Source organism: Syngnathus typhle, linkage group LG5 (genome assembly GCF_033458585.1).
Source record: "Syngnathus typhle isolate RoL2023-S1 ecotype Sweden linkage group LG5, RoL_Styp_1.0, whole genome shotgun sequence".
NCBI classification, from domain to species: domain Eukaryota; kingdom Metazoa; phylum Chordata; class Actinopteri; order Syngnathiformes; family Syngnathidae; genus Syngnathus; species Syngnathus typhle.
The window spans coordinates 19,120,001-19,134,971 of record NC_083742.1 but is presented as its reverse complement, the minus strand read 5'-3'; the positions used below and the strand labels follow the sequence as shown (position 1 = coordinate 19,134,971).

The 14,971-nt window shown below is 43.1% G+C and overlaps 1 protein-coding gene across 2 annotated transcripts in view; it reads left to right on the top strand.

The window, feature by feature from the left end:
- The window catches only part of arb2a (ARB2 cotranscriptional regulator A), a 101,863-nt gene that overhangs the window by 9,708 nt on the left and 77,184 nt on the right, over positions 1-14,971 (top strand). For both annotated transcript variants that reach the window (XM_061277757.1, XM_061277756.1), the window contains exon 6: positions 554-745. In XM_061277757.1, coding sequence (XP_061133741.1) covers positions 554-745 — 192 coding nt within the window. The remainder of the gene's footprint in view (positions 1-553; positions 746-14,971) is intronic.

Here is a 14,971-nt window from a genome sequence, read left to right as displayed (position 1 = left end):
CACCGATTTTAAGAAGATTAACTGAAGCCAAGTATAGTGAGAGGGAATGAGGGAGTAGCAGAGAATGAAAGGGCAAGATTTTCTCCCCCACTCAGTTGTCTTTGTCTGCTTGGATTAAGTTCTTGCAGCTGCCACCCATGGCTTTTATGGATAGTGTTTGTCTCCTTGTCTCCTAGGGAGTGCATGCACACAGTCACTCATCCCCTTTTTTTGTCTGTATCACTTTCCGCCGGAGTTTTAATCACTCGGAGGCGGTTAGGGCGATGACGCACGTTTTAATGCGTAAAAGCCGTCAAGGTGAAGGCCGTTGCTTTGTAAATTGATGTGATCAACGAGATTGCGCAGTCAAGTCTATTAAAGCATCTATTGAAGCTTTGAATGTAGAATCTCAACTTGACCTTCTTAAATGGAGTGAAACGCTATGATATTTGCAAGAGTGGTACAGCTAAAAAAATCAAAGCAATATCGGTAAATGGAGAAGTCGAGATGTTTCCTGACATGAGAGCTTTTTTGGCTGCGATTCAAACAGCAATGTTACTCATAATGTTTCCAGGTAGACGCCACTGTGGATGAGCCCACCAGTTTTATCTACCTAAGCCCCAACGCCTTGTCTAATCCGTCCAAGCTACTGGTGCTGATCCAGGGCAGCGGCGTGGTGCGGGCCGGTCAGTGGGCCCGCAGACTCATCATCAACCAGGACTTGGATTCTGGGACTCAAATACCTTTCATCACCAGAGCGATGGAGGTAGGGGATTTTCCTCTTATTATTATCATTTTGTTTTAATATAATTATCATTATTACTGCTATGTATTGTATATTATTATAATTATTGTTATGTATTGTATTGTATATTTTTATGATGGTATATTATTTTCTATTTATTATTATTATTATTACGGCAATGTATTGTATATTTTTGTTTTTGCATTGTTTCTCGGTTCCACATTGCCAAGCACATACCCGGAGTGCTGTCAAGGTTGGGCCACGTTGAATAGTTAGAAATTGGAGACCATGTCAAAATGAGGAAACAAGCCATTCTCAGGTCTAATGGTTGGGTGTCCCAATACTTTTTTCTGTATAGGATGTTATCATTTTAGCATCGTGTTCATTTTCTTTAGTGTAAAAGCAAGCAAAAGGGGGACTTTTTCCCTCTCGTATTATTTTCATCTCAAGGCCCGTGCTCATTTGTCAAGCCCGGCGCTCACCTCTACCTGTTTAATTTCATCGGCCTGCTGTTCAAATTGACTCAGGTGAGGCGATCCCGTTCTCCGAAGAGTCCATCTGAATGCCATAAAGACTTTGACTGCTGTGAAAAGCCCTTTTCCCACTGTGTACAACTCGACGAGATGTTTGTATTACACGTTATGCTAAGCGACGATTCGAAGACTGTCTTTGAGACGTATTTACCCGAGCCCGGGATTGCAGCGGAAGGCGGCGCGGCGCCGCCGAGAGCCAAAGTGACAGGCTAGATAGAGAGAACACGGTAGCGCGAGTCTCGCTCGTTCATCATAGCAAACAAGGAACGGTGTTGCTACTCCGACAAATCATCGTCATCCTCAACCGAGCCGCGCCGGCGTACATTTGTAGTCAATTCGTGCTGTCTGCATCTATTAGGGCCCGTGTTTGCGGCTCAGTCTGTCACAGCGTGAAATTTGCGAGAAGCGCTGACATCATTCCGTAGCACTCGAGGAAAAATACCCAGCGTGGCTTCTTCGCTTGTGTAGGAGGCTGAGACTGATGCCTGTTGACATTAGGCGGGAGACACGGGAGGATATAATTGGGACAGCCGTCCAGTCTGTCACCGGCTGACGTGTGGTGACAACCAGTCACACTTAAGACCATCTAAGAGTCACCAATTGACCTGAGCTGTGTGTGTGTGTGTGTGTGTTTTTTTCCTGTTTCAACTGCTATACTTGATGCGACTTTTACAGTCTGTTCATGGTTGCTATGGCAACCCTGGCTCGGTTTTGGCCACATATTACCGTATTTTCCGGACTATAAGGCGCACCTAAAAAGCTAAAATTTTCTCAAAAGCCGACAGTGCGCCTTATAGTCCGGTGCGCCTTATATATGGACCATATTCCTAAATTTAAACTGGCCCGAAGCATTGTGTCATGAAATCAATCATAAGTGGCCTGCTGAAGACTATGAATCATGAATCAAAAAGACTATGGATCATTATTTTGTGATTATAAAGTAATTTGTCTGAAGTTGGAATAAAAAAGAGAAAATGGAGAATGATTTGATTTGGATTAAAAATCTGACATGATACATTAATGGTGCGCCTTATAGTCCGGTGCGCCTTATATAAGGACAACGTTTTAAAATGGGCCATTCATTGAAGGTGCGCCTTATAGTCCGGTGCGCCTTATAGTCCGGAAAATACGGTACTCCTCAATACTGTCAACAAATAATTGGCTCGTTGATGGATTTTGCAATCAGACCTGCTTTGCAAAGATTCTCGTCATCGTTTCTTTGCTGCAAAGCATTCTGTGACAAATTCGGCAAATGCTCGTAAAGATGTACGGTCTTAAATAATTGAACGGTTAAAGAAACTTAACTTTGTACCGCGTTAAATCGAGCATCACGTTATTAGGGTCGGTAAGCAGCGATTATCATCGCACATGATTTTTTTTAAGCAACCTTTTTTTTTTTTTAATATTTAGATTATGTTGGTTTTCCAAACATTTGGCACCCAGAAAATATTGCCGCCGGTGCAGTTTTTTGCCAACTTACTCCTGGGAGGTTGATTGGAAATTCAAAGCCTGCAGCAAAGGGGTCACTGGGAGTGCACAGAGTGGGCTACGTGGGGAATGCTTTTTTTTTTTAAATTTTCTTTTTCCCCAAAATGCACCCTTGTACACATACACTGAATTAAGAGCCCTGTTTTGCATGTGCAGATTTAGATGGCTTGTGTCCGTTTAAAAAAAAACCACGTTTCTGGAGAGAGCCAACCAACCGTTCTTCTCCTGATGAGCTCACAACTGCCGGTCGGCGTGCATATGGGAGAAAAACGCTGATCGTGCAAATTAGCAGGGCCTCTCCCACCACACGCATGCACTGTCAAAGAAGCTGATTTGGAGCTCGAGTGATGATTGGGATATGTCAAGTCAGGTTCCATGCATTTTGTCTTCTTGCCCTTGTGTGAACGTACGTGGAAGTGATGCTACTTTTTCAAATGGCAGCTAAGAGTAGCTTACTCCACAGAGTTTAAGGAAAGAGGTAGAAAAAGAGAAATCTGATATGAGGGGGAAGGAAGGAACTTGGTGAGGATGCAGCTTTTATGATTGCTTTGAAGACAGCAGTGAAGGGGAAAAAGTTAGGTGCGCCGAGATTGAAGCAAGAAGAGGAAGGCGGGACAGGCGGAGGCTAGATGCTAGTTTTTAGAGAGAGAGAGAGTAAGCAGAAGGTGAGCTTGTGACAGCTCCACAACTGGGAGAAGGGCCTTTTAATGACAGCTTATTCCTTCATGATTTCAATTCCAGACAGTCGACAGGTTGGCTTGTTGCACCCTGGCAGCTGTATCATTACCTTCTGGCCCTGACGCTGCTCTGCATCCTGAGATGCTGGAGGCTGGGCGCTGATAGAAGAAGTAGGGAGAGATGGGTTGTTAGTTCAAGTCTTTGTAGGTTGGAATTTCAGCCAAATTTGATGGCTTATTTTTTATTTACCTTTTGGAATAATTCAATGGCCACTCTGACAACTAGACATTTGCTCATGATGTTCATCATGGAGATAATACTTCAATCATGTCCCCAGTGGGTCTCTGACCAAAGCCACGCACCTTTTTCCGACTGTAAATAAACTCATTTTGGTCATGGCTGCTACGTTTGTATGAGGGATGTCTTGAGTACCGTATTTTCCGCCCTATAAGGCGCACCTAAAAACCTAAATTTTTCTCAAAAACCAACAGTGCGCCTTATAGCCCGGTGCGCCTTATATATGGACCAAATTCCTAAATTTAAACTGGCCCAAAGCATTGTGTCATGAAATCAATCATAAGTGGCCCGCTGAAGACTATAAATCATGACTCAAAAAGACTATGGATCATTATTTTATGATTATAAAGTAATTTGTTTCCGTCTGAAGTTGAAATAAAAAAGATAAAATGGAGAATGATTTGATTTGGATTAAAAATCTGACATGATGCATTAATGGTGCGCCTTATAGTCCGGTGCGCCTTATATAAGGATAAAGTTTTAAAATGGGCCATTCATTGAAGGTGCGCCTTATAGGCCGGTGCGCCTTATAGGCCGGAAAATACGGTAGTTACTGATACTAATACCCAATACCACTGGTTATTTTTTTCTTCAAATTGCATGGTATTAATGTCAATTTTCATATACAGGAATTGCATCTTTATGGGCATCTATCAATCACTTACTGTCAGGTTGACAATTTGAACAAAAATGACAGAAATTATACGCAACCGTGTAATGGTTCACTTCTCCTGTTTTTAAGGGTGCAAAAACACCACAAACGACCCAAAAAGTCCAGCTGTCCTCAACTCAACCTTTTTTTTTCCGACTGCATTGTGAATCTGATGTGTGGCATTGCTGTGCCTGCAGCCCACTCACTCACTCCCTCTCTCTCTCACTGGAGACCCCTTTGCAAAGTGAGAGGAGGTGTGGTGTTTTCACAAGGGTGTCAAAAGCCTTTGGATTTCTATCTGCTCTTTTTCAATTGAAGTCTGAATGGGGGCAGTGAGGCAGACCAACTCAAACACTCGTGAACAAAAAAAACTCTGTCATGTGACCTCCCTCCCACCACCCATTCTGATGTCTTTTTCATCACCCGCACCTTTCTCTCGGACCTGCATCGTATCACGGCCTTTTGCTCACCTCTCCATCCGATGGCTATTCCTCCCTCTTCTTCAACTCTCATTAGTTGCTCCATTTCCCCCCGAGCTGTGCTTTTGTGCGTGTGAGGCCATGTGATAACATTGAGTGTACGGCGGATGGGTGGGTGGGTGCGACCTATCTCGGGGCATCAGGTGGCTACACAGGCCAGCGGCTATCATTCCATCCAATCGGCTAGCTTTAGCCAGAGGACAATTTCACTGTTTGTATGTGCGTGTGGAGGTCAAAAAGCTGTTCTGACTCGCTCTGGCCTTGTAACACACCTACACACACACACACAAATGTCCAGGTTGAGAGGTCCCAGCACATCCTGCAGCTCAGATCAATGCACTTGACACCTTCAAAGGCGGGTGCGAGGCCCGGACTTGCTCTGGGGTTAAAACCTCTTTTAAATAGCCTCCCGCGGGAAGGCAGCTGTCAATAACTCGCCATAATTACCGGGGCCAGGCCCGCCAAGGACTCGGCTGCACGGGGCAAATTAAAAATTGATCAGTGGGAGAGAAAACATTATTTTGCGCCGGTACTCCCTGTCCTAACAGCGCCGCGGCTTGGTATGTGAAATCTCATCAGCCGGGATCCGAGCCGTACATCTAGGGACCCATTTATCTATCTTCCAACCCGCCCCCTCCCCTCCTCATGTCCAAATGAATACAACACAATGCTGTCTCTGTTGTAAAAAAAAAAATATTTGCATATTAAGTGTTTTTCAGATGTGTTGCCGTGCAAAACGGCATGAGCATGCAAGCTGATTGCGCGCTTTCGTTTTTACACATCGTCCCCTGTTTGTGTGGGGGTGTGCGTTTCTGCGTACACATGGTAGCGCTTTATTGATCGTGTGAGTTTTTCTTGGCACAGAGCCTTTGTTTGACAGTCAGAGGACGATATTAAGAAAGGTACATCCTCAGGCTAGCTTCCCCGCGCACGCTAATGTTTCACACCGCGCGGATGAAAGAGAGCATCATAGCAATTTTAGCTAGATGTGTTTTATAAGCAGTAGCAGTTGCTTCTGTGTGTCTCGTCTTGGATTTTTCTCAATTACCGTAATTTTCGGACTATAAGTCGCGGTTGTTTTTCATAGTTTGGGTGGGGGGGGCGACTTATATACATATATATGTTTTTTTTCACTTTTTTGGGCATTTTATGGCTGGTGCGACTTATACTCCGGTGCGACTTATAGTCCGAAAATTACGGTATATATATATATATTTTTAATTAATTTGTATTTTTTCATATTTAATTTTTGAACATTTATTTTTGTCTGAAAAGCTCCTTTGGAGTCTAAGATTTGAAACTATTGTTTCTTTTCAAGATCATTTCGACAGATTTTAAGTGCGCCTTATATTCCAGGAAATACACTGCGAGGTCAGCCGTATGGAAATATTACAACAGGCCTTTTAAGTGATTCTCTCAAGTTAGCTCAGTGTAGGAACGTTTTAAGAAGCTTTCCTGAGTGGAAATGCAACAAAAGCTTCAGAGTTTGTGCTGTTCGGCCTGCTCAAGTATGTAGCCCAAGGGAGGAGGATTCAGCTAACCAGCACTCAAAGAGAAGATAATTTGATCTAATCGTGGAACATAATAAGATGACTACATGTTGATTAACCCACATGATACTTTTTTTTCCCTCTTGAAATGAAAATAAAATGTATCATGATGTGTGAGGTGGGTACGAGTAGGTCATTTGCAGCTGCAGGCAGTGTGTGTGTCCCAATGGGAAGGTCTTGTTTAGTCTTTTCTCCGGAGAGCCCCGGGCTGTGTGTGCTGGATGCCTCTTCACTCTCTCCTTGGGAACGCTTGTCTACGGCCAACATGCTAAGCAAAAAAAAAAGTCCTGGCACATGAAAAATCCACCGCAATCTTTCCCCCAATTTGTCAGCTCGTGCAGCGACATGCGTGCACGTTTGGGTGCGCGGCGGATTCCCTTGTAAAGTTGACACGTACCTTCCATCACGCCAGGTTGGTGGAGGTTAAAAGTGCTTAGCTGTGGATGTTCCGAGGGGGAAATTGAGTTTTGCGAGGAGCTCGTAGTGAGCAGATAGGTTACCCCCCCCCCTTGTGCATTTACACTCCAGCACACACACATAGGCAAGCTTACACAATCAGCGGCGAGCATCTCTCGGGTCAAAGTTGAGCCCCGCCGTAGACTGGTGCTCTCGGACCGTGTGTGGCACCCTTTGATGGATGAGAGGAAACTCTGTGCTTAAATAGGGGTTAGCGAGGTCCTGCAGGGGCACGCGGGCTTTAGAGGCAAACAACACAACAAATCTTTCTCTTAATAGTTTTAGTGTCAGCTCTTTGGTCAGAAATGGAAAGGAACGCTTCGAGCGGGCTTTGCATTTCCCAGGAAATTTCAGGAACAGCGTTAGGGCAGGTTTCAATGCTGGAAGCAATTGCCAGTCATTTTGCACTCTGGATTTTTTTGTTACCTATCGCAAAAAAAGATCTAAATGGTTGTCACAGTCGGACATCAATGTTACTATTCGTTAGCCTGTATATGGGCTTTTACATTGTTTGTTAGCATTATGCCGAGCTGGCATTTCTTTATATTTTTTATAATAATCATTTTAGTAATTATATTTACAAAAGTTTGGGGTCACAAAATTGTTTGGGTGACCCCAAACTTTTGATCGGTAGTGTATATATTTATTTAGATAATTATTTATAGATTATATATATATAAACTTCTGTGTAAAAAATCTTATAATATATATGTATATTTATATTCATAGATTATATATAATCTTATACAAATATAAGATATAATTTATAATATTTAATTCATAATATTTTATTATAATAATATTTACACTCCCGTTCAAAAGTTTGGGGTCACCCAAACAATTTTGTGACCCCAAATTTTTGAAGGGTAGTGTAAATATTATTATAATAAAATATTATGAATTAAATATTATATTATTCTATTTTTAAGGGGGAGGCTGTTACCCATCATGTAATACAAAATGCATATTTAGCCTTTAAAATTGACATTTATTTATTGTTTATCTTGCGCCGTGAAATACACACAAGAGTTTGACAGTCTTCTGGTTGCCAACATGTTTCTTGTGTCATCTCATCATTACCTGATTCAGCACCAAGCTCCATCTCCTTCCCCCTTTTATCAAGTATTATGATGGCGGCGATAGGTGTTATTTTCCTGCCGTAGGCTGACAGCCGATGCCTTAACCCTCTCAGGAGCACGCTACGCCATGCTTGGCTGACTTGTTTGCGCTGATGTCAAGTTTTAGCAGTTAGCAGGCAGTTACCATATGCCACTGTGCTGCCGTCGCCCCCGATGTCAGTCAAACGAATGTCATCGGGAGCTCTCCACACACACGAGACACAAGTACAGTGACGAAACACACACACACACCACCTTGCAAAAAACATACCGTACATAATAAAACACACAAACCAAAGTATGAACACAGCATTTAGATTGATATATTTATATATATTTAGACATATTTATTTAGGGATTTCATTTAGTCGATTTTTCAACATTGTTTCCTTCCATCCTTTTTTTTTTCCTCCATAAGTTATACATTTGCTGGACAGTGATAGGATAAGAAATGAGACACGGTTCAAGCGAGAAGAGAAGGGAGGGGGGGGGGGGGTGAAGGAGTGAAGAGCAATGTCTCAGACCCAATGCTGTGCTCTGGATGACTGCAGTGGCTCGTGGTGACCTACTTGCAACCTCTTTGAAGTCCACAAGCTGATCTATCTCTCTCTCGACAGGCTGCAGAGAAGATCTGCTGCATGCAGCTTTATAATAGCAGCAATGGGGGGGGAGAGAACAGATGAATCAAATTCTGGGGTCTTGAACGTGCCCTAAGCCTCCTTGGCCACCGCTGCATCAGAGTGTTTTGTGCCAGTGTTCACACGTTGCCAAGCATATTATTATGAGATATGAGATACTCTGTGTTTAGTATTGTGTGTGTGTCTGGAAAACGTAACGGTAATGTCAGGCCAAAACACAGCCTTTATCCTTTAGCCCGCCACACGAGACAGTGGTGCATTGTCAGGAGACCTGGCCTAGAAAAAGCCGATCACTTCACATCCAGCCCCCCCGTTTGCCCTCAGCATGCTGCCAATGCCGCAGTTTTGACATGTGTGTGTGTGCGTGTGACCCATTTCAGTCACTGGTGTCGCCAGCGTGCCCCTGGAGAGGGCACGCGTGTTAGGGCATAAAACCCTCACGAGTGTTTCTCTGTTTGCTAACACGAGTGACTGTGAAGTGTTGTGTTAAAAAATGGTCCAATAGTCATTTTGTTGAGAAATATTTCCCGCAATCAGACATGGCCGCTTTGTGCATCTTCCCACCTGCTCCCTATTGACAAGGTGTGTGTGTGTGTGCAGACACACTCAGCTGGGGGCACGCTTGACCTTTTCCCTCACTGCGCCTAGCCGACGCACGCGCTCCTCTCCAAATTTGTCTTCAATTAAATCGAAAATCCACTTGACTATTTTCCTTGCCGATTCACCTTTTTGCCTCTTTTCATTTGCTTGGTTTTGAAGTTAGCCCGAGGCCTGGTGGAGCCTCATCAACCTTCTTGCCTTGGTGAGATTGCATACAGGTACCCTCCGTGGCTATTTCAAATGACTTAATTAGCTTCTGAAGACAAGCCCCCTCCTCCGTCCCCCTCACTTCCATCCTCTCCTTGTCTCCTTTTCTTTTTCTTCACAGAGAGGGAGAGGAAATGATTGAGCCCATGTGACGCATTTAGTCCCTTGACGTGTGGTTTCACTTTTTAGGTCGTGCTCTGGCTGTGAAGCTGACTGCCTATTACCTCATAGAATACGATAACACACACATGGAGTGACAGTGAGGAAGACCCCCTCCCCCTCCCTCCGTGCAAACACACACGCCTCATTGTGTTAACTTTGATTGTCACACGTGCAATCTTTCGCTTCAGGCTACTTACGCCAGCCGTCATTCATAATTGATCCCCTTGTCATTGATGCAATATTTATTAATTACACAGCCAAACAGATTGTTAGCAGACGAGCGGATATTTGCTAGCTTGTTTTGCTTGCACGGCGGCGTGTTATCCGAAGCGTTTTTTTTTCTTCTTTTGGATCCCGAGGTGTGTATTCCCATATTAAGCGGCGATCAAGGCTTTTTTTTTTTTGCTAGTTCTGAGATTTTATCAGCGATGACAAAAAGTTGTATGCCACGGATTTACCACATGGGGGATGCGCTGGGTACATCTTCAGAAATATGTCGAGCTTCCAAAAAGCGTTTCGTCGGTGACAGCCCGACGACGGCCCGCCCGTACCTGTGTTTTGACGCTTGTCATTTGTCAAGGTCTTGAAAGTTGAGCGGAAAAAGTTTTGGGCTCCATAAAGCTTTACTGTAATGAAGTGCCTGAAGGAGCGATATGACCACACGGATGTGATCAGCGGTGGTCATCAATGACTAAATGAGTTCTTGTGCCCTTCAGGGTGAGCAAGAAGATCTCAGGGGGATTTGGAGACCAATGAGCCTGTAAATTTCCGTCCCTTTGGTCCAGTTGGAAGTCGCCGACTGGCTTCGGGCTTGTGTTAAAAAGCCGGACCTGCTAAATTAAGTTTGTCTGCCTGTGGCTTGACACACACACACACACACACACACACGCGCGATGAAGCGCAATTACAGCCTCTTGAAGTCGGGAATTCAGCTTTCTGACTTTCACTCTGCCAATATTCAGTCCTAATTGGCTTTACCTTGACCCTTTTCTCTCCTGTCTCTTGCGTCAGCCTGCAGGCCTGTTGGTATGCTACTTGTATTGGAAATTGAGGAAAGGGAAGGGGGGGGGGGGGGGTCAGATAAAAGCCCATGTTTGTCCCCTTTGTAATTCTTTGAATGTAACTTTTTTTTTACATTCAAAGAATTACAAACAACAAATAGAACAATTTTTATTTATTATTTATTAAATTTATATATATATATATATATATATATATATATATATATATATATATATATATATATATATATATATATATATATATATATATACACATATATATATATATATATATATATATATATATATATAAATTTATATATATATATTCCACTCTAAGTCCAGCACCCTGAGACTGTACACTAGCCGCAAAGAAGGAGGCCGAGGACTACTGAGTGTGAGAGCCACTGTTCGGGATGAAACAGCCAAGATCCATGAGTACATCAAGGAAAAGGCCCGAACGGATGACGTGCTCAGTGAATGTCTCAGACAATGGCAAACAGAGGAAGAGTGGCTAGAGACACCATCATGGGAGGACAAACCCCTACATGGGATGTACCATCGGCAGATAAGTGAAGTGGCTGACATCAAGAAATCCTACCAATGGCTGGAAAAAGCTGGACTGAAGGACAGCACAGAGGCACTCATCATGGCTGCACAGGAACAGGCTCTGAACACCAGAGCAATAGAGGCCAAGATCTACCACACCAGACAAGACCCAAGGTGTAGGCTGTGCAAAGAGGCCCCTGAGACAGTCCAGCACATAACAGCAGGGTGTAAGATGCTAGCAGGGAAAGCATACATGGAACGTCATAACCAAGTGGCTGGCATAGTGTACAGGAACATCTGTGCAGAGTATGGACTGGAAGCCCCAAGGTCAAAGTGGGAAGCACCCCCTAAGGTGGCAGAGAACGGGCGAGCCAAGATCCTGTGGGACTTCCAGATCCAGACTGACAAGATGGTGATGGCGAACCAACCGGACATTGTGGTGGTGGACAAACAGCAGAAGAAGGCCGTTGTAGTGGATGTAGCAATACCAAGCGATGGCAACATCAGGAAAAAAGAACTTGAGAAGCTAGAGAAATACCAGGGCCTCAAAGAAGAGCTTGAGAAGGCCTGGAAAGTGAAGGCCTCGGTGGTGCCCGTGGTCATTGGGGCACTTGGGGCAGTGACCCCCAAACTGGAGGAGTGGCTACAGCAGATTCCAGGAACAACATCAGACATCTCAGTCCAGAAGAGTGCAGTGCTAGGAACAGCCAAAATACTGCGCAGAACCCTCAAGCTCCCAGGCCTCTGGTAGAGGACCCGAGCTTGGAGTGGGAGACCACCCGCGGAGGGTGAGAGGGGAATTAATTAATTTATATATATATATATATATTTTTTTAATAGATTCTATGCAGTAAATATTTTGATAAAGTTCCTTTATATTCATTCGCATGAATCCAGGTCTTTTTTTTTTTAAGGGTTTCAAACAAGGATCTAAGAAGCCATCTAAGAATTCAAAGAATTACAGACAACAAATATAACATTTTTTATTTATTATTTATTAAATGTATATATATATATATATATATATATATATATATATATATATATATATTTTTTTTTTTATAGATTCTATACAGTAAATATTTTGATAAAGTTCCTTTATATTCATTTGCATGAATCCAGGTCTTTTTTTTTTAAGGGTTTCAAACAAGGATCTAAGAAGCCATCTAAGAAGTTGTCAATCAGCTTGTACCTGTTCCTGCTGTATCTAGACTCTTATAGATCCAAACATCCTACCAATCGATCAGCAAAGTGTGGGTGTGTGTTTTTTTGCATTTTGTTGATTCAGCTCGGCAGTGACACATTTAAGTAAGTTTTGGTGGGAGTCCTTGGTTTCCCTTACGCCATCTGTTTGCTCTCAACACACAGAACTCTTCTCTCGCTCTCCCTCTCTCTCTCTTGGTCTCTCTCTCTCTCTCTCTCGCCTTGTCTGTACAAAAGGGGGCAGCCAGTAGCACTAATCTACCAGTTTGTGTTTGCACTAGAACTATTTATTGACTGATTTTCTTTTCTTTACACACCAGCAAACACATTGCTGAAACCATCTTCATTCATGCAATGACGCCAAAACAGATGAAATCATTTGCCGTTTCTGCATGTAACACAAAGACGACAATCAACAATCGCTTGGTGGCATAAAATAACGGGAAGGGCGAGAATATGGAAGCATAGATTGACTTTCTGGAATCGAATTATTTTGAAGCAGAATAACAGATATTGATTTTTTTTTCACCATCTCCAAAGGTTCTAACGTTAACAACATACAGCCAACTCCATTTCAATTTACTTGGAATAAAATATACCTCTGCGTTGTTAAATAATAATTATCTTTTCCACACAGCGTCACCTCTCAAATAACTTCTTTAAACTGCGCGCTCATTATGCAGACGGGGGTCATGGTTTTATAATGCCAATCCCGACCGGGTCTGTGTGTGATGGTATGAATTGATAGTTTACATACCCAATGCCAAGGGCACCACCAAGGGCTCATGAATGAGAGATGAAAAGAAATAGAAGTGGAGCAGAGGAGGAAGAGAGAGAGAGGGAGAGAGAGAAAGAGGGAGAGAGAGGGAGAACCCCACCCCCCCCCCACCCTCCACTTCCATGCAATCGGCTAATTAGTCCTCGGCACTAGCATGTCTTAGCTGCAGGGACACAGTTCAATAGTTCAGCCACCTACCACTGTGCTATGACCACGGTAAAGCGGGATTACCTGCCATACTGCCTAGCAAAGCCTACTTTTACAAGCCTGGCTCTTGTTCAGCACCCTGGAAATAAGAGTCAGTCCAAAGAGCTGGCAAAGAAAGTTTCCAGCTCTCCATTTAAGTTCATTTAACATATGTTAAGAACATGTGCAGAAGAAAAAAAATCTTATTTTTATCCATTGATCAATACACGCCATTTTCTATTCCTAGATCTGATAAAGAGGGGAAAAACCGTTCTTGTTTCCCTTTATTATCTTCCATAACTTTTCGGCAGCCACCACGTTACGACAACTCAGAAGTAGAATGCGGCCTACGTCAATACTCTTAGTAAATTCACTAAAAAGATATAAAGTGCCAAATATACACTACCGTTCAAAAGTTTGGGGTCACAAAATTGTTTGGGTGACCCCAAACCTTTGAACGGTAGTGTCAATATTATTATAATAAAATATTATGAATTAAATATTATAAATTATATCTTATATCTTATCTTAGATTATATATAATATATGAATATAAGCATACATATATATCATAAGATTTTTTACACAGAAGATTATATATATAATCTATAAATAATTATCTAAATAAATATATACACTACCGTTCAAAAGTTTGGGGTCACCCAAACAATTTTGTGACCCCAAACCTTTGAACGGTAGTGGAGGCTAAAATAAAAATCTTTGAAATGGAGCACAAATAAATGGATGTTAATATTTATTTACATGATGTAATCATATAGAAAAATCTTCATTTCTTCTTACAACATGGCTACAGATTGCTTTTCCCGCCTGCTTGTGTCGTCCCCCGCTCGTCCTGGCACTCCAGCGTGCGCGCCGGCGCTAGCTGCTAGCGGAGGCGCGCAGCATCGCTTGATAATGAAGTTGTCAGAGGCGTGTTGCGGCGAGGCTGATGGGAGGGCCTGCCAGGCGGCCAATAGCGAAGCCTCGTCTGTGATCAGCCGAGCATGATGGGGGACCACCCTGCGCAGCGAGTGCCGAGGCCCGCCGCAGCCCCCAGATCAAAGACCTGGCCCTCCAATACACCAGCAATTAGACAGATGCACACACACACGCTCATAATCATGCATGGATACGCAACAGTGTCAACATGTAAAGCAAAAATGGCGTACACCCGGAAGTCAAGCTAAAGAGAAAATGGGGGGGGGTCTGAATATTTTATTTTATTTTTTTGCATTCATTTCAGATCGCAAGTCCATCCCCGTTTCTTTGTTGCCCTACTTTAGTTGCGTATCTCATTAGAGCATCTTCGCTTACATGGCTTCTCTAAAGTGTTCCAAGTTTGTATTTCTTGATATCAAATCGTGGTCTCCATTTCATTGGTCCATTTGGAATGATTTATCCTACCTCCATCCAGCGTGCCATGTTTCTCATTCTGCAACATCCCACTCCCCGTTCCCTGTAGATTTGTGCGTACAAGTGCGCGATGCCTGAGGCACAACTCTTCTATACCCCGCTGACTTCCTGGTGAACTCCTCTGCTGCAGATTAGAATAAAGACAAGTGGAGGAGGCCAGTGGAGATCTTTTTTTTTTTTTTGTTCGTGTAAAAATAGGCTTTGTTTCCTAGAAAGTCTGATAACAGATGCATGAAGGCGTGCGGCGCTTGCTCATGCT